General features: G+C 39.3%; 1 protein-coding gene across 3 annotated transcripts in view; it reads left to right on the top strand.

Annotated features, from left to right (window-relative positions):
- ssh2a (slingshot protein phosphatase 2a) overlaps positions 1–20234 on the top strand; it is a 155144-nt gene that overhangs the window by 70326 nt on the left and 64584 nt on the right. For 2 of the 3 annotated variants that reach the window (XM_073053407.1, XM_073053406.1), the window contains exon 1: positions 17324–17807. The exons of the other annotated variant lie outside the window; for it this stretch is intronic. In XM_073053407.1, the coding sequence (XP_072909508.1) occupies positions 17680–17807 (128 nt within the window). In that variant the 5' untranslated portion in view covers positions 17324–17679. Of the gene's footprint in view, positions 1–17323; positions 17808–20234 lie in introns of those variants that run through there. 3 annotated transcript variants of the gene reach the window in all.

The raw sequence follows: 20234 nt of genomic DNA, 5'->3' as shown, positions 1-20234 counted from the left end.
GGTCCTGTTTTTTCACTTTTTACCTGGCTCCCTAAATTCTCTCTTCAGGACCTACTTTTTCCAGGCCATGTAATTGGTGCTAATATGTACCAAGAATTCTGGCTTCTCACCCTTTAGAATGTCGTGAACCCGATCCTGAAAGTTCCTGATCCTGGCACCTGGGAGGCAACATACCATCCAGGTGTCCCTATCGCGTCCACAGAATCTTGTGTCTACTCCTTTAATTATGGATTCTCTTATCACTACCGCAGCCCTCCTCTTCTCCGTTCTTTTCTGAACCACAGCACCAGACTCAGTGCCAGAGACCCGGTCACTGCGGCTCTCCTCCCCCACCCCCCCACAAACAGTATCCAAAGCGGTATACTTACTATTAAGGGGAACGGGTACAGGAGTACTCTGTACTGGCTGCCCATTTCCTTTCCCTTTCCTGACAATCACCCAGGTACCTGCCTTCTGCAACTTAGGAGCTATAGGGAGGTAGTCATCCCTATCTACAGGTTTCCCCTGCTATCCGAAGGCAGAGCGTTCCTGTGAAACCATTTGTAAGCCGAAATGTCGTAAAGTGAAGAATCAATTACCAATACTTTATATGGGGAAAAATTTTGAGCGTTCCCAGACCCAAAAAATAACCTACCAAATCAAACCAAGTAAATACATAAAATCTAAAATAACACGAACATAGTAAAAGCAGGAATGGTATGATAAATATACAGCCTATATAAAGTAGAAATATTGTATGTACGGTGTAGTTTCACTTAGCAAAATCAGGAAGAGAGTGAGCCAAAATTGATTAGGAGAAAAAAAAATCGGCATGTACACGCATGTGCACACAACTGCCCGCACAAGGCTTCACGGTCATGGTAGTCTTTCTCGGGGTAAACACACGTATAAAGTGGGTGTCTTTTTTTTGTAAAAGCGAAAATCCTCTTTGGTTAGCGAAAACAGGTACTACTGTAGGTCTTTCGTAACAGCGAGCTGTTGTAAAGCGAATGTTCAAAAAATGGGGGCCACCTGTATCACCTACTCAGTTTCCTGTATGAGCTGAAGGTCATTGAGCTGCAATTCAGTTCTCTTGGTGCAGATGTGGTTATCCGGAATGCTGGAGGTCTCCGAGAATTCCCACATCTATAACAAGAACACGGCTCAGTCCCTGGAGCCATTCTCACTGCACTAACAGATGAAGAATGAAGAATGATGAAGAGGAAATGTATCAGATACTACCTTTCCCAAGCCTGAGCCAAAAGCCACTCTGCTTGTCCCTGCCTTATTTTTATTTGCCCTTGCCAATAAATTGCAATTTCATTGGGCTGCCGGAAAATGGCAAAAGCTTGCGAACGCACCTTTTAAAACTTTTCTCACCAACCTGTGAGTGGCTTCCTCTCTCACTCCCAATTTCATTGGGTCACCAGAAAACCAATCCATACTTGTCCAAATGGACTGCTCGTTCTGATCTTGAATTACTTCAACAATATTTTCTAACATCAAGGTTACTACAAGGAAGTTTAGGCTTAATTTAGTCTGGGTCTGTGGCCAAAGAATGCATGCATTCATATTTATATAGAGCAGCTTCAGGTAAAGGCAGAAGTGGTTCTGTTTGCTTCTTGACTAACTCGATGAGGTGATCAGATGTGGTGGTTTGTCGCAGTCCTTATCCCTCCCTCCCTACCCGCCCCCCCAAAACATCTGGCGGTCAAGTGGTATCCGTACTATCTGCCAAGGGAACTTGCTGCCATTATCTTTATTGCAATTTACATTTGAGCCCCTGCAGAACACACACAAAATACTAGAGGAACTCAGCAGGCCAGGAGCATCAATGGAAAGGAATAAACAGTCGACTGTTTATTCCTCTCCATAGATGCCACCTGGCCTGCTGAGTTCCAAAAGGATATTGTCTGTGTTACTCTATATTTCCAGCATCTGCAGAATCTCCTGTGTGTAATACTGGCACGTCCCCTGTGACACCAGAAGACTCAAAATACTCAACAGGCTGTTCCTACCTGTTACAGCTGTTATAACTTTAACCATGTGCCTGCTGAGCCATCTCATTGCTGCACCAAGAATTCCAACCATCTGGTCAAGCTTCTACTACCTGTTTACAGGCAGAAGTTGAAGAGTGCAGCTCCAGTGGAGAGGACCATGAGGGTATAGTTAAAGGAAATGGAGACCATATGCATGATTGCTTTGAATCAGTGGACTGGACCATATTCAGGAATTTATCGTAAAGTCTGAATGAATTCACCAGTCATCATTGAACTGATCATGTGGATGTGTGCCCACACAAATGTATTAGGCTTTCCCAAACCAGAAGCCCTAGGATAAGGGGTTCCTATCTTAGGATCCATGGACCCCTTGCTTGATGGTAGTGGTCCATAGAAAGAAAAAGGTTGGGAACCTGTGGCCTAGATGAACCAGGAGATCTGTATATGCTGAGGGCTAGATCTGTGGTGCTCAAGACTACTGATCAAGAAACAGACAGACAGACATACTTTATTGATCCCGAGGGAAATTGGGCCTACAAGAATTTCAGCTATGAAGGCTGTCGTGAGAGAGAAGAGGCAATTCTTGATGAAGCTGCAGACATAAATGGATATTTGTGGCAGGTCCTGAACACCGTCACCACCTACAAGGCAAAATCGAGTGGCATAGACGGCATAGATGCATCCACTTCCTGAAGAGTTTGTTGTCTTTTATGCACATTTTGAAGGGAGAATAATAACACAGCCGTGCGAGTCCCCACAGCATCCGATTAATTTTGTGATCTTAGCTGACATCAGAATATTCTTCTGTTGAACGCTCGCGAGACATCAGGCCCTGATGATGTTCCTCATCAAGTGCTTAAAAACCTGTGCTGACCAACTGATTGGAGTGTTCAGGGACACCATTACCCACTTGTTTCTGCAGTTTGAGATTCCCACATGCTTCAAGGTGCCATTAATTGTACCAGTGCCCAAGAAGAGAAGGGAGACTTGACTCAACGACTATCATCTGGTAGGATTATAACCACCATAATGAAGTGCTTCAAAAAGTTAATTATGACCCGACTCAACTCCTACCTTAGTAAAGGCCTGGATCCTCTTTAGTTCACCTATCACCACAATAAGTTTACAGTAAGCACTATCTCACTTGTTTTCTACTCTGGATAAATGGATCATGTACATCTGGCTGTTATTCATTGATTGCAGTTTGGTGCTCAATCTTTTAAAGCTGAATATCATGCTCCAATACATATCTGGGGCTGTGCTGTCTTCTGCCATCAGACAGGAGACAGAAGACTGTCACCTCAAAGTTCAAAAACCTTCTTCCCCACCTTCATCAGGTTCTTGAACCAACCTGGAAAATCCTAACACAACCTCACTCTAATATTTTCTCTCTCTCAAATTGCACTAATATCATTATGTTTATTTTGTCAAGTAAGTTATGTATAATTTATGTTAATTTAACTTGGGTAATGTACTGTATAGATGCTGCAAAAAGCTAATTTTATGGCATTTATATTCTGTGACAATAAATTTGAACTTGAAGTCCTGAGTTTATTTTGTTTATACCTTTTGCCCACTTTGATACTTGCTTCTCATTGCTTTTCTAAAGATAATAATTTGGTCAAGTAAAGTTCCTGAGGTGGCATCAGCTTCTGAGACCTTATTAAGTAGCTTGAAAGAACTCCTTTACCATGATTTGCATGTGTCATTTGTAATGTATAATTTTCTTACCCTCAGTTCTCTTTGTATGTGGGCTTCAAAATTTTATGGATATTTGATGCTGTAAATTTTGTTTTGAAATTAACAAGTTACCCACTGAGCAGTGGGAGAAAATTTTACAATTAGTCAATTCTTCTTCTATTTGTGCTAAACATGCCTTAATACAATTTAAGGTTGTACATAGGGCTCACATGTCTAAGGATAAACTTGCTCGATTTTATTCTTATGTTAATCCAACCTGTGACATGTCATTCTGAAGTTGCTTCATTGACCCACATGTTTTGGTCTTGCCCCTGCTTGCAAAATTATTGGAAAGATATTTTTGGTATTATTTCTAAAGTTCTGAATATTAAATTGCAACCGCATCCTATTACTGCAATTTTTGGTTTACCAATGGTGGATAATAGTTGTTTATCCCCCTCAGCTCGGTGGATGATTCCATTTGTTACGTTAATGGCTAGAAGATCTATCCTATTGAATTGGAAAGAAATTAATCCTCCAACCATATTTCAGTGGTTTTCTCAAACTATTTCTTGTTTGGGTTTAGAAAAAATTAGAAGTGTTGTTTTTGACCCTTCAATTAAATTTGAAGAAACTTGGAGACCATTTTTTCAACATTTTCATATGAGCTAAACTGACTTTTCCTAAACCTTACTTTTATTATCCTTAATTATTTGGATGGAGGTACGGAGTTATTGACACTGCTGTGTATATTTGACATAATGCAATGGCCCATGTTGGTTAGTTTTTTTGGAGGGTTTTTGTTTTCTTAATTATTCCTTTTTTCGTAATTACTATGAGTTTGAGAGGTTATTATATATGGATTATCATCTATTTGTATTTATACTTTAACCTATTAATAATGTATTCTCAAACTCTCTGTATCTATGTTTCTCTTATGTTTGTTTGAAATTAATAAAAAGATATAAAAAGAAAGAAGAAAAGAACAAGTTAATATTGTCATATTACATTCAGGCCCATCATGTGTGTTCTTGATTTCCAATGGTAAAATTTAGTGGTATCTAAGTTAGAAGGAAAGATTTAAAAGGTTTAAAATTTCACCACAGCATCTGCAGTGTACTTTGTGTTTACTAAGGTTTAAAAGGTGAAGGGAGGACTTTCTTTGATTGAATATTTAATTGTTCACTTCCTGTTTACTCAGCTTGATAAGAGACTAAAGCAAGGATAAAACCCATTTGGAATTTCTTCATTACTTCCAGTATGTGGCTTGGACATTTCATAAAGTCATTTTTGGATTATATATTTGCTAAATTGCAATGTCATTCTTCTCTCATTCTAATGACAAATCTACAATCTTTTGCAAACTGATAAGGTCAAGAATAAACGATCAGCTTAGTTCAATTAGTAGCTTTTTTGGCTGAGTTGTAAGTTATTTTGGCTGAGATTCTTGAGCACATGATCTTTTTGAACTTGTAAGCTGAAAATATTTTAGCCTTAAACAGCACTGCATTTTACTGCAGTATTAGGTTGTCTGTGGCTGTTCTCTGAAAGACTTCCATTAATGACATATTCTGCTGCCCTGTTTGTATGTTTCTGTTGTAAATAATTTCTCAAACTTTATTTAGAGCTCATACATTTTATGCATTAGGTCTGTTTAAAGCCTCAGGACACTTAGTAATGTTTTATTTACTTCACGATGCACCACTCCATTGCACACCACTTTTCCATTCTTTTGGTAGTCATCTTAAATTTTATGTACTGGTTACCCACCCTATTATGGACTTTTGTCACCGCTTAACCTGTAGTTTAATGCAAAACTGTCATTAGAACAAAGCCTCTTATCACTAACAACCCACTCATTGCTTAGTTCAACAAGATTCCATAGACTTTAATATTATTCTTAAAGATCTCAAACAGCACATTCTTTTACAACTGCAACTTATCAAATGGATTGTAGAAGATGCTTTGTAACCATTTGATTTTAACTTTAAAAAATGTGAGAACTAGTTGATTAAATCCAATTTCTAACCCAAGCTGGCAGAGTGAATTGTTAAGATCTATATATAAACTTATCCCTACCCTGTATGAGTTTGGATGTTCTCCAAAATCGAGCATAGCTGCTCTCATTCATGTTTGGCTCAAGGGTCAGAGAGCGCAGATTTAAAATTTTGGGCAGAAGATACAAATGGGCTGTGAAAATAAGCTTTCTTCTTGAAGAGTAATTAGGATCCAGATTCAGTGGGACAAATGGGTGACGCAAAATTGTATAATAATTTGTTGGGCACCAGGGGAAAAAGTAGAGATATGGGACTAACAGTATTGCTGGAAAAGGAAATGGCATAAACTTGTTGGCCCAATAGTCCCATTCAATGTCATGACAATTATTATTTTACAAAATATTTATATCTTTATGTTAACTATGCACTACTTCTTCTTTGCTATTCAATAGCTATACACAGTGTGAACATTTTTGTATTAGATGACTTACAAAGACTTTAAGAGAAGAATATGATATTAGTGGAGCTACACTATTTATATCGATCATATTCCAGTGAAATTTACCGGACAGTGCTTGAAAGTAGAGCCAGGATTCTGGTATCAGATCTATATTAAACACAATTGAACAAAAACAATAAATAAATGGGGAAAAAATGGACTTATTATTGAAAGGAATTTGCTTAGTGTTGTGATGCATTTAACTTAATTAGGGAGACAGTAATTAACTCACTGAGCAAGCAAAGCAATTGTCTGGTGATTTTACTTGATATGTACTTAATGGCATACAGTGACTTGCAAAAGTATTCAGGCCCCATAACTATTTTCATATTTTACTGTCTCATTTAATAAAGTTAAAATATATTGAAGTAGGATTTTTTTTATCTAAGCTACAAAATGTTGTGCATCATGTCAAATCCAAAACCTGTCAACAATTTACTAAAAATTAAAAACTAAAATTGTGAGGCTGAAAAAGGCATTCATCCCCTTTGTAATTATGACACTAACATTCCTCAGGTGCAATACCGTGTATTAGCTTACCAGCGCACCCAGTTTGTTGATGTAGAAAATTGAAGTATCGCCTGTTTTCATTGAATTCATGAGAATAAATACTCCTCTCTCTCTAAGGTCCAATCGTATGGTAGATTTTCAACAGACCAAACCAAAACAAAGGCTAGTCAGGAATTATAATAGAGAAGCACAAATCTAGGGAAGGGTACAAGACCATCTCTAAAGCACTGAACATACCTTGGAGCTCAGTGCAGTCCATCATGAAAAAGTGGAAAACATATGAAACCACAGCCTCATTGCCTAAGTCAGGCTGCCCATCTAAATTTAGTTGCTGGAGAAGAAAGAACTTGTAAGAGAGGTTACTATGATGCCAACAGTCACTTTGAGTTAGTTGCATAAATCAATGGCGACAACTGGAGAAGTTGTTCATGGCTGCAAAATCTCTAGGGCCTTGCACAAATAGGGTATTTATAGAAGAGTGGCAAGGAAGAAGCTTTGACTAAAAAAAAGCATATCCTAGCCGATAAAGATTTTTCAAAGTGTCGTTTAGAAGATACTGTAAAGATGTGGAAGAAGGACGTGGTCGGATGAGACTTTTTGGCCTCAACACTAAGTGGTACATGAAGCATAAATCTAATACAGCACATTATCTAGGTAACACTATCCCTACTGTAAAGTATGGTGGAGGTAACATCATGCTATGGACATGCTTTTTAGCAGTAGCGACTGTAAAACTGGTTAGGATTGATGGGAAGGTGAATGCTGCTAAATACAGAGAAATCCTGGATAAAAACCTGCTGGCCTCTGCTAGAAAGCTTAAACTGGGGAGGAAGTTCATCTTCAAGCAGGACAATAACCCAAACCACATTGTCTGAGCAATAATGGAGTGGCTTCCAATGAAGAAAATTGATGTCCTTGAGTGGCCCAGTCAGAGTCCTGCCCTTAACCCGATCAGACATCTCCGGCAAAGACCTCAGGATTGCTGTCCACTGCTGCCAACTTGAGCAATTTTTCAAAGAGAAATGGGCAAATCTTGCTCCACTACATTGTGCTAAGCTGCTAGAGACTTATCCAAAAAGAATGCTGGCTGTAATAAGTGCAAGACGTGGTTCAACTAAATACTGAGTAAAGGGAGATGAATACTTTTGAACTGCTGACATTCCAGTTTTTGAATTTTTAGTTTTTCATACTTTACAATTTTCCCTGTATTTTGGGCTCTACTGTGGGAAAATGGAGCATGTAATTCACGAATAAGAGTTCTCAGTTAAATTGATCAAAATCCCTGGTTGTAATACTCATTTATGTGAACAAAGGGTTGAGGGATGAATACAAAGCACTGTATACTGTAGACCAGTATTTCGCAACCTTTTTACCCTGGAGGAACCCTTAAAACAATTTTCAGCTCTCGGGGAACTCCTGCGATAAAATTATTGTATCTACAGCTCATGGTATGTTAGCGTGATGGGTAAGTTATAGATATGATAATCCAAAAATAATTGTCAATGCTCTTTTTAGTAGAGAATGAATATTTAGCCAGCCTTTCTTGGAAAAAAACAGGTAGTTAAGCTTAGCTTACCTTTCTTGAAATTAATCTCTTTCCTTTTTATAAATTTTGAAAAATCGTAAGACAAAAATAATAAATTTCTGTTAAATAACTGGCTTAAGCCAAAATGGGATTTAAATTTCCTAAAAGTAGACCTGGTAGATTTAATTTAAATAAAGGTTGTAAATTGATTTTAATTAATGCTATTTACAACATGAAAATTTATTGACAATGTTGAATAAAGTTACTAAAAATCATAAGCCAAAGCAATATGAATAAAAATATAGCCTAAGCCACAATTTTATACAAGCCTTTGGGAAAACATTCTCTTACTAGGTGGCATAGTCAGGCTCAAATATAGGCCTAGCATGTGAAACCTGTGCTTGGTTTTGCTGCACAAATACTCAATTCTGGATCACACTTGAGGAGATGCTTACACAGATTTCACCTTCAACTGAAATGAGATGATTTCTATCCTTGCTCTTGATGCTTACTAAAGAAGAATGGCAGGATACTCTTCTTTCACAGAAATCCAGAACTTGCCCAGGAGCAGGTCAGTAAATCTCATCTGGAGTGCATAATCAGACTGCAGCTCACAAAGTTCTTCCTCTTCTCTCAAAGTCAAGTTCTCAGGATGAATAGAAGATTCAGAGGAAGAATCCTTCACCTGTTCATACACTTAAGTTGAAAGGGAGGAAAAATACTGTGCAATTTTGTTCTGCAGTTCTTTCAGGTGATTTTCAATAAGACTCAATCCTTTTTTACTCTCAAGCTCAAGTGGCAGTGGAAACTTCGATTTCCTTATGCAACATGATTTATCCAAAGATTCAGTTTCCTTTTTAAATCCAAGAATCTTGTTACTTGAAGTCAAAACATTTTCTTCAGGGCATTCAGAGACTTGTTCAACTGGTTCATATGATGATAAATGTCTGCTAAGTAGGCTAGTTTCTGCAGCCGTTCTTCATTTTCAAAGCACTCAGCAAAATCTGGCCTACTATCTTCTTGAAAGTACTCCTGCAATTCACCTTTCAGCTCAAACACCCTGCTGAGAACTCTTCCTCTGCTAAGCCATCAGTTTTCTGTATGTAGCAGGAGATTGGTGTGCTCTTTGTCCTAATTTTCACAGTTTTTTAAACATTCTCCAGTGAACTGATCTTTGTAATAAAGTTAACCATTTTTGTAGCATCATCCAGAACCTTTTTCATTTCACTGCCAAGAGTTTTTGAAATTAGCACCACTATGTGAAGAAAGCAGTGTGTTGTGACAACATAAAGATTTTCTTTTTTTACAAGAGAGACAAAACCTCTCAAGGAGCCAACCATTGATGGGGCACTATCAGTATAGATGCCAAAACAGTTCCCCCAAGGCAGACCTTTTGTTTTTAGATATGAAGACAAAACATTAACTATATCATGGCCTTTGCTTGTTTTGGGCAGCTCTTTGCCACAGAAAAAAGTTTTCTGGAATTTCACGATAATTTACAAATCATACAAATGCTACAGCATGAAATTTATTGGTGAAATCTGTTGACTCATCAACCTGGATGGAAAAGCTTTTGATTTCCAGTTTATCACACAAAACCTCTTCAGTATCATGTGACATGTCATCAATACGTTGATTTATCATACTGTTTGAGAGTGAAACCATTTCAATTTCTTGTACTGCATCTTGTCCTAGTATTTTACCCACTATAATTTTACATGCTGGCATTATTAGGTTCTCACCAACTTTTCCTTTTCTGGATAATTTAAGTTCTCCTACTAGATAACTTACTTCCTGAGTGACTTTATTAACAAAAGCTTTACACTATTTGTTTTGAGATTCCAATAGCCATTTAAAATAATCAGCACTTTTAAGTGTCTTATGGCTGTAATTTGTAGTTAAGTGTATTTTCAATTTTGTTGGAGTCACTGCTACATTTATAAGTTGTTTGCCACAGACTGGGCACAATGGAACAGGACAGCTTGGATCACCAGTCTATGTAAAACCCATTGATAAGTAGCTTTCATTGTGAAGACAGACATTTTTATGTAAGTTGTTGCACTCATGCAGTGAAATGATTTAGAAGATTATAGTTCATTGATAAGTAGCTTTCATTGAAAAGATGGACTTTTTTGTGTCTGTTGCAGTAGTGCAGTGAAATGACTCAGCTGGTTGTAATTCTTTATCATTAAGCTTATCAGAATTGTTTGTAGGCCTAAGGCCTAGAATCCTCCTTTTTCAGCTCACATCTCCTTTTCAGAAGTTGCCACATTGGGCCATCTTTGGAATGAAAATTTCCCTCCAATTTTCTACTACATTGGTAGAGTTTGTTTGCTCCCAGAAGTCAGTTGGCAGCACGCAAGGGGAAGTTGGAGGAGGTAATTCAGGAGGGAGAGGCTGATGTCACATCCCAAGTTGGGCAAGTCCATTCAAGGCTCAGAAAATGCACTTCACGCTCCTCATCAACTAGCCGTCCTTGGTTCCGTGCAATACAGCGCTCATCAATTATCAGCGGCTTCCCCTGTTTCGCATCAAAAACTGAGAATGGACTCAACCAAATAAACACCGTCCTACTGTGCACTGCCATACTGGGCTGAGATTGCCAATAGACACTACCCACCACTGTGAGTGCTAGCATAAAAAAATTCAAAAAATGGTTTATTTTTAAAATCATGACCTCTCACAAAATCCTTGGGTTACCTGGAAACCCGGCTGAGAAACCTTCCTATAGACCATGATTAATTTAATTCAATCTACAGTATATTCTATGTTAGCCGGTCAGTTAGCATCTAGAGAAAGTAAATAAACCAACATTTCAGGATTTCTATTTCCAATAAACAGGAGTTTCCAGCATTATCTGTTTTTTCCTTTGGTAACTCCAAGTGGTTGTTTTCAAAATCACAAATGTACAGTCAATTTGTAATTGGAGTAATGCCAACACCACATTTAATCTGACCTTAGATTGTCACTATAAACTTGCTGAGTTGTATACTTCTCAAATTCATCTCCTCAGTTCCTTTTAAATCAATAACAGTAATTGACTCTGGTGAAAAATAAAGAAATAGCAAAGTGGTCACCGCACAAAAAGCGAAGAGGATCTTGCATGCAACTTTTACAAATCTAATGGAATGCTTTGAGAACCAGGAGTAATTGTGCTCTGGTTTAACAATTTAATTTCCAAGCAGAGTATAGAAATTTACTATTTCTCTGCAGGTTTTAAGTAGTTTTCTTTTGGAAAAGGTACCAAAGTTGTTTTGGTTCTGAGATGGCCTTATTGAGATGTATTGAATGAATATAAGTTGATGGATATACCAAATGGTGGATATTCTATGATTCAAGAATGACATTTTATCAGCATGTCTTTAGAATTAAGTGTTTAAACAAAAGAAAAAAAAAGCCTTTTGGAGACAAGTCTGTTATTTCAGAAGACAGTTAATCACCTGTTGTTCATGCAGAGTAGTATCTGATCTCAGTGCTTATTTAGGACCCCAACAGATGGTAAAAACCATGGGGAAACCGCCTGCTTACACTGGTTCATTTATTGCAACAATAATTGAATGAGTTAAGTTTAACCTTGCAGCAGTCACTTCTCATACACGTAAATTCAGATCTCTGAAATGTGTATAATTGTACTGATCAGCAAGAATTTCACTAGAGCAACTAAATTTCAATAATGCATTTATTTTCACTTGTAGAATTTTCTTTCCTTTCTTAATTTTCTTAAGTAGTGGTTATATTTTTCCAGTTCAGTTGGTTTGCATATTCTTCTGCAAAGATAGTGGAAAATGAACAAGGCCAATGAACTTGGCTGATATATCTCCAATTAGGAGTACTGAGATCCTGAACTAGCCAAAGTAGTATTTACATCAATTGACCATAAAATATCTCTTTGGATAGCTTTGACACAGATTAACACTAATAATTCTCCTGAATGGTATATTGTTTCCCTGGATATTACTGAGTAAAGTATTAGAAATCCATGAAATAAATTGACATTGAATCAAATCTATGGATTAATTTCTATAAAATTGTTACTTATTAGGCCAGGATCTTTATTTTTCCCTTTCCTGCCTTCAAACTAATAGTGTATGAATTCTGAGTTTTTTAAAAAAGGTTTTAAGATAGGATATGCTGTTAATTTGCTACACCCAGTTATCACTGGCTGCAGTTTACAGTTCCAAACTATGGTGCAAATTCCCTTAGTTAGATTTTTTTTTCATATTTTTAAGCAAAACAATTAGTGGTTTCAGAGTGAAGATGATAGGTAGTCAGGTCAGTGAAGTAGGGACAAGTTTCTGAATTGTAAGTTTTTTCTGTTAGAAGTTTGTAGATTTGTAGATGTATATTTGAGTTGTAAAGTGGTAATTTTCTGGCATCATCCTAAAGTTAATGCGCAAGATGCTATCATACTGTTGAATGCAGCTCATTATGTTTAATTCACTTGTATATCTTTTTAAATTGAGACAGCAATAATATGACCAGAGGAAGAAGAAGCAGGAGCAGACCATTTGGCCTGTCATCCGTGTTCCACTTACTCAAAAGATTGTGGCTGATTTTTAAAAAATTTTCGTTTACGATGTCTATTTTTCTGCACGAATCCTATATCCTTGGATTCCCGTAATATTTAAGAATCTACTGATCACTCTGTGTTAAATGCATTTAGTAGTAATCTTGAGTAATCCAAAGAATCCAAAGATTCACCAGCCTCTGGATGAAAAATAATTAATTTCATCTCTCAATTCACCAAATGATAGTGAAAATATGGAACTTCACCTCAGAAAGTGACTGGGGTCAATGCTTTAAATGCATATAAGACCAGGTTGGACAAGCATATAATGAAAAAGGGAAAAGAACATTATGCTGCTTTCAAACAAGAGAAAATCTGCAGATGCTGGAAAACCAAGCAATACACACAAAGTGTAGGTGGAATTCAACAGACTAGGCAGCATCTATGGGGTAAAAAGTACAGTCAATGTTTTGGGCTGAGACTCTTCAGCAGGACTGGAGAAAAAAAGATTAGATTTAAAAGGTGAGGGAGGGGAGAGAGAAACACAAGGTGATAGGTGAAACCGGGAGGGGAATGGATGAAGTAAATAGCTGGGAAATTGATTGGTGAAAGAGATACAGAGCTGGAGAAGGGGGAGATTGATAGACCAGGATAGAGGGCCATGCAAGAAAGAAAAGGAGAGAGGCAATGGGCAGGCAAGGAGATAAGGTGAAAGAGGGAAAAGGGGATGGGACTGGTGAAGGAGAGGGTGCGGGGGACATAATCGGAAGTTTGAAAAATCAATGTTCATACCATCTGGTTGGAGGCTACCCAGAATATAAGGTGTTGCTCCTTCAACCTGAGTGTGGCCTCATCGCGACTATAGTGGAGGCCATGGATTTACATAGTGGAGCAAGTGCTACACCTGCCCCTATACCTCCTCCCTCACTACCATTCAGGGCCCCAAACAGTCCTTCCAGGTGAGGTGACACTTCACCTATGAGTCTGTTGGGGTCATATACTGTGTCCAGTGTAGCCTCTTGTACATTGGTGAGGCTCGATATAGATCGGGAGACCGTTTCGCTGAGCACCTATGCTCCATCCACCAGAAGAAGCAGGATCTTCCTACCCATTTTAATTCCATTTTCCATTCCCATTCTAATATGTTAATCCTTGGCCTCCTCTACTGTCGCGATGAGGCCACACTCAGGTTGGAGGAACAACACATTATATTCTGTCTGGGTAGCCTCCAGCCTGACGGCATGAACATCGAATTCTTAAACTTCTGGTAATGGTGCCCCCGCCTCCACCCTCTCTTTCACCAGTCCCCATCCCTTTTGTCCTCTTTCACCTTTTCTCCCTGCTTGCCTATTGCCTCCCTCTGGTGCTCCTCCCCCCTTTTTCTTTCTTCCATGGCTTTCTGTCCTCGCCTATCAGACTCCCCCTTTTCCAGCCCTGTATCTCCTTCACCAATCAACTTCTCAGTTATTTACTTCATCCTTCCCCCTCCCAGTTTTACCTATCACCTTGTGTTTCTCCCTCTCCTCCCCCACCTTTTAAATCTGCTCCTCATCCTTTTTTCTCCAGTCCTGATGAAGGGTCTCGGTTTGAAACGTGGATTGTACTTTTTTTCCATAGATACTCTGTGGCCTGTAGAGTGCCTCCAGCATTTTGTGTGTGATGCTGCTTCTTTCCACCTTTTTGTTTATTTGTACAAGGGCTTTCAGTTCAATCTTAAAAGCAACATTGGGAACAAACTCTTAACAGTTTTAAAACTGATGTTGAACAGAAACTTATTTATGGACTTGAAAATAGAAACCATTTTTCAGTGAGTATTTCATGATTGTATACTACTTTAAGTTGACTGAAAGCGTAATAGTGGTCAACTTATTATTTAATTTTTGTCTAGTTTATCTGCTAAGAACACACTGGTCCTGTTTATTGTTTCACATTTCTAGGAAAAAAATGAACAATGGATGAGAGAACCTAAAAATTCCTTTTGAAAGCTTTTTTAGAAGATGTGATATAGAGACAGTTGTATGGAGGCATTGAAGATAGATTCATTAGTAGTCGATGAACGGAGATGAGAATGGATCAGACCCAAGAAACTGGACCTAGTGCAAAGTTGTAGTTGGTCAGCCACCTGCCTTTCACGCTCCTGTCTGCCTCCATGTCACTATCTGAAATTCTGCCAACAATATTTGTGTCATTGGCAAATGTATAGGTGCTATTTGAGCTGTTCCTAACCACACAGTCATAGTGTAGAGAGAGTAGGGCAGTGGGCTAACATTCTTGATTGTTATTGAGGAGGAGATTTTATTTCTGATCCACTGTGGTCTTCTGGTCAGAAAGTCAAGGATCCAGTTGCAGAGGGAGCTACAGCTTCCCAGGTTTTAGAGCTTTTTTGTTAGAACTGAGAGTTTGGTTGGATGCTGAGCTGTAATCAAAAAACAGCAGCCTGACATAGTTATTGCTTTTGACCAGAAGGTGCAAGGCTGAGAGGAGAGCCAGTGAGATTGCAACCAATGTAGACCTATTGTGACAATAAGCAAATTGCAGCGAGTTCAGGTCCTTGCTAGCCAGGAGTTGATTCTGGCCATGACCAACCTCTGAAAGCACTTCACAGTAGGTGTGAATGCAACTAGGAGATTGTCATTGAGGCAACTTGCCCTGCACTTCTTGGGCACTGGCATAAATGTCAGTGTTTTGAAGCAAGTGGGAACTTTTCATCTTGAGAAAGTATCCCTAATTATCATTCTAGATTTTCCCCATCAGGGCAAAGATCTTCGCAGCATCTACTCTGCAAAGTCTTTCCAAAATTATTTTCTATTTGAGTAAAATCATTAATATCAACTTAGTTATTTCAGCAACTCTTGATTTTATACTATCTTAAGTACCTCCAACACATTAATTCATCAACAGTTGATCTTCTCTAATTTTCAGTGCAAGCTGAATGTCATAAACATGAAATTCTATATTTTCTGTGTTTTGCAAGAGCCTAGGGAGTTCTTGATCTTGCCACACCCTTTGTCTGCAAGCATGCTGTGACTTATCTTTTTCCTGTCAGGATGTGACATCATTAATTCTACATAAGATTATCTTATGGTGAACTTTGTGTTTGTGTACACTTTGCCAAAATCTGTTGTCCAATGAGCATAATATAAAACATCACATTATACTATGTAGTTTAAATGGATATCAAAGTACAGAATAAAAATAAAATGTGTTGGAAACATTCATTAGGTCAGATAGTACATTTGGAAAGAAAAATAGTTAACCATTTCTGAGATCTCAGTCGAATTGGGGTAAGAGGAAAATGAGAATGGGGGAAGGATGGATGTTTGGAACAAAGGGGATACCTATGAATGAGTGAGACCAAATGGTTTACTGTGTCAGTTAGCACATAATGCCTGTTTGTCAGTGTTGTGTGTTGCTAATGGTTGTTGGACACACAGAGTAAAGCAAGATTACATGATTGAGACCAGAAGACTATTGCAGTCTTCTATCTGTAGACAGATGGAAAATGAGGCGCTGTTCTCTAATCTTGCATTGGTTCTCATTATAACATTGCAGAAGGCCTCCAACAGACAGGTCAGAATGAAAGTGGAATAAAGAATTCAGATGGCAGACAGCTGGTAGTTTGGGCCACTACTGTGGACTGCATTTGGGTGCTGCAAAGTGATTGTCTACTTTTGTTTCCGTTTGTCTACTTAATCCTAACATTGTTCATTCTCGTTTTCTCTCTCTCTCTCACTAACACTTCTGTGTATTTTATGGCATCTGCAGTGTTTTGTTTGACATTTGTGATTAGAATTTATTTTAATACACCTCGTTAGAAACTCACCAGGTCCAACCATGAGCTTCAGTAAGTGCTGTGGCAAAAAAAGGCCATAAATTTACAAGTCTTCATTCTTGTTTATCAGCCACATAAGCCTTGCTCATCACACTTATAGGAAAGTCAATTTTTTAAAAAAGTGTCAACATCTTGCAAAATGATGTGAAATTCAGTACTATGCCAAGGGTTAATTTCACATCTATATTCTGTGTATTGGTTTTGAAAGGGAAGGCATATTACCAATCATAGCTGAGTTATTAAATAAGTGTAGAAAAATAGACACAAGTTAAAGTTATAATGTTTGTCTATTGTTAGGTAGTCCAACACATGCGGTCAGATAAGCAGTAGGCAAAAAATGCTGTTTCTAACGCTTTGTTCACTCAAAGCAAATTATTTAAGGGGTTAATTAATGCTTACGTATTGCAGGTATCCTGGCTCCAAGTTAGTTGCGTTCAGATAAGAGTGTGCAAACAAAATATTAAGCAAGTATTTGCTGAAGAAAATAGATCTTATCCAAGATGTTAGTTATTAAGGATTATTTTTAGAAAATACTCGGAAATAGTCGGAGTTTGATTGAGCCGGTGCGATTTAATAGGATTGTGGCAGTGGTTTGGCTGTTTTATAACCCCTTGGGCGTACCCCCGGCGCTGTGGAGGAAGTGCGCTGTTGTTCAGAAGCAGCTGACCGGGAAACCAGAGCTGATAAGTTGTCAGTTCAGCGTGGGCTTTGCACAGGGAGGGCAGGGATAGTAGTGCTCAGACAACCTAACTTTAAATCTCTAGTTTTATAATCGGAAGTTGTTTCGGGACAAAGCGTGAATCTCCGTTAAAATTCTGAATTGGGTGTGTTTCCCTTATTACAAACTGTATCGCGAAGGATTGCATAGGTTGACTCGGCAAGTGCTTGCTCTTTGCCTACGGATACCGGGTCCCGACTTCTCGCTGCATTCAGTGTGGCTTCGTCTCCGACTCCATCTCCACGATGCGAGCAGCTTTGCTTAGTTAGCCTGCTGGACGCAGTTTATTTGTTAACTCCTTCGAACGACTTGACCTCCAAACCTACCATAAGTAGTAATCTCTCGTCTGAATTTTTGTGGTATATGCGCTCATTTTAGCGGATGGATTTCGAAATTGATTGCAACTAGTTTTAATTTTATATACACGTCCAGATGACTCTGGACACTATCTTGAGTGAAGGGAAAGCGGAGACTGGGAACTGGTGTTCTTGCTATGGCGTGAAGATGACCCCCTACTTCTCTGAAAATGCGGTTATTTCACAGAATGAAATCAACCTTCTGTAAGTATAGATGGGTTGCCTCTGTGATTTGATATTCCTAAGCAACATTTCCAGCAGCATACGAAGTGTACATTAGTTGTACTTAAGAACTATTACTTGCAAAACGCACTTGCACTTCTGTATCGGGTTATTTACAGCGCTGAACTTTATATTTGACCTCTCTGTTACACATCTGCTGGCTAGGTTTTATTCCGGGTTTGCAATAATCTTTGCCATCATATCGATGGGATTTCATTTAAATATGAATTATTGGTATATTCATTGTAACGCGAGAATTCCAAAATGCTACTTGTCAGTACAAAACGCTCTGTTTGAGTTGAACTTTCATTATTGGCATGAACCCCACTTGACCTGATTAATAAAGGCCAGTTCTTGAGTGAAGGAATATTTCCAGAAAAGGATAAGATTACTCGCCACCCCAGTCAGCTCTGTAATTAATCTTGTACAGCCAAGCTACAGTGAATTTATGTATTCAGGATGTAATTGTTTGTCTCCTGAAATTGAAGTAAATTATTTGTGTGGAAGTGTTAGTAATTGTGGGAAGTGGCCTGGTCGAGGGAAGTGCCTGGTGTGAAAAGTGCTAGTCTTTGGCTCGAGAGTCTTCGGCGAGGAGACTACGCCAGGCACAATTGCAGAGGGTGAAGACATGACCGCTAAGCTGATTCAGTGTGCTACGTGCATGATGTGGGAGGTCAGGGACACTGATGGTGCCCCCGGCTGCTACAGCTGTGGAAAGTGTGTCCAGATTCAGCTTCTGAAGGAGCATGTTGCAGCACTGAAGAAAGAACTGGATGACCTCAGGTTTATCCGCGAAAACGAGGGTTTTCTGGACAGGACCTACAATGAGATTGTTACACCGCGGATACCGGAAAAGAGAAAGGGGGCGACGATGAGGAAGGAAACGGTGCTTGAAGTACAGGAGACCCCAGGGGATGTACCTCTCGTAAACAGGTTCACCTTCTTGGAAGCTGTCAGGACAGAAGATACTGCCAGTCTGAGAGGCGGACAGGTCTGCGAGCCGAAAATTGGTGCTGAAGCAGAGCCGAGGAGTCAGACATCAAGAAGAGCCGTGGTAGTAGGGGACTCCATAGTAAGAGGTACAGAAAGGGGTTTCTGCGGCAACAGGCGAGATTTCAGGATGGTGTGTTGCCTCCCTGGTGCTAGGATCCAGGACATCACGGACCGATTGCAGGGAATCCTCAAGGGTGAAGGTGAACAGCCGGAAGTGGTAGTGCATGTCGGCACAAATGACATCGGGAAGAAGAGGAAGGACATTCTGCAGCAGGACTTCAGAGAACTCGGAAGAAGGCTGAAAAGCAGGACTTCCAGGGTGGTTATCTCTGGTTTGCTTCCAGTTCCTCGTGCTGGAGAGGGCAGGAACAGGGAGATAATGGATCTGAATGTGTGGCTGAGGAACTGGTGCAGGAAGCAAGGATTTACATTCTTGGACCACTGGGATCTGTTTTGGGGTAGGGATGAATTGTACAAAAGGGACGGGTTGCATCTTAATAGGCGGGGGACCAGCATTCTGGCAGACAGGTTTGCCACTGCAACACGGATGTGTTTAAACTAAGTAGTGGGGGGGAGGGGATGAACTGGAAATATAAGGATGGAGTTAAAGGGAAAGTGAAAATAAGGAAGGTTAAAAAGGACAACAGAATCAATGGATTAGAAAGCTCAAGAAGAGATCATACAGTATGGCCAAGTGAAATAGGAATTGATATGAAAGGAGAGGGGAGTACCGAATTAAAAGTATTATATATGAATGCACGAAGGATAAGGAATAAAGTAGATGAGCTTGAGGCTCAGTTGGAAATTGGCAAGTACAATGTTGTGGGAATAACTGAGACATGGCTTCAAGCGGACAGGGCCTGGGAAATGAATATTCAAGGATATACATCTTATCGAAAGGACAGACTGACTGGCAGAGGGGGTGGGGTGGCTCTGTTGGTGAGGAATGATATTCAGTCCCTTGCGAGGGGGGACATAGAATCTGGGGATGTAGAGTCAGTATGGATAGAACTGAGAAATTCTAAGGGTAGAAAGACCCTAATGGGAGTTATCTACAGGCCCCCAAACAGCAGTCTGGATGTAGGGTGTAAGTTGAATGAAGAGTTAAAATTGGCATATCGCAGAGGTAATGATACAGTTGTCATGGGGGATTTCAACATGCAGGTAGACTGGGAGAATCAGATTGGTACTGGACCCCAAGAAAAGGAGTTTGTGGAGTGCCTCTGAGATGGATTCTTAGAACAGCTTGTACTGGAGCCTACCAGGGAGAAGGCAATTCTAGATTTAGTGTTGTGCAATGAACCGGATTTGATCAGGGACCTCGAGGTAAAGGAACCATTAGGAGGTAGTGACCATAATATGATATGTTTTAACCTACAATTTGAGAAGGAGAAGGGAAAATCAGATGTGTCAGTA

This window comes from Hemitrygon akajei, chromosome 8 (genome assembly GCF_048418815.1).
Source record: "Hemitrygon akajei chromosome 8, sHemAka1.3, whole genome shotgun sequence".
NCBI classification, from domain to species: Eukaryota; Metazoa; Chordata; class Chondrichthyes; order Myliobatiformes; family Dasyatidae; genus Hemitrygon; species Hemitrygon akajei.
This window is presented reverse-complemented; position numbering and strand designations above follow the sequence as displayed.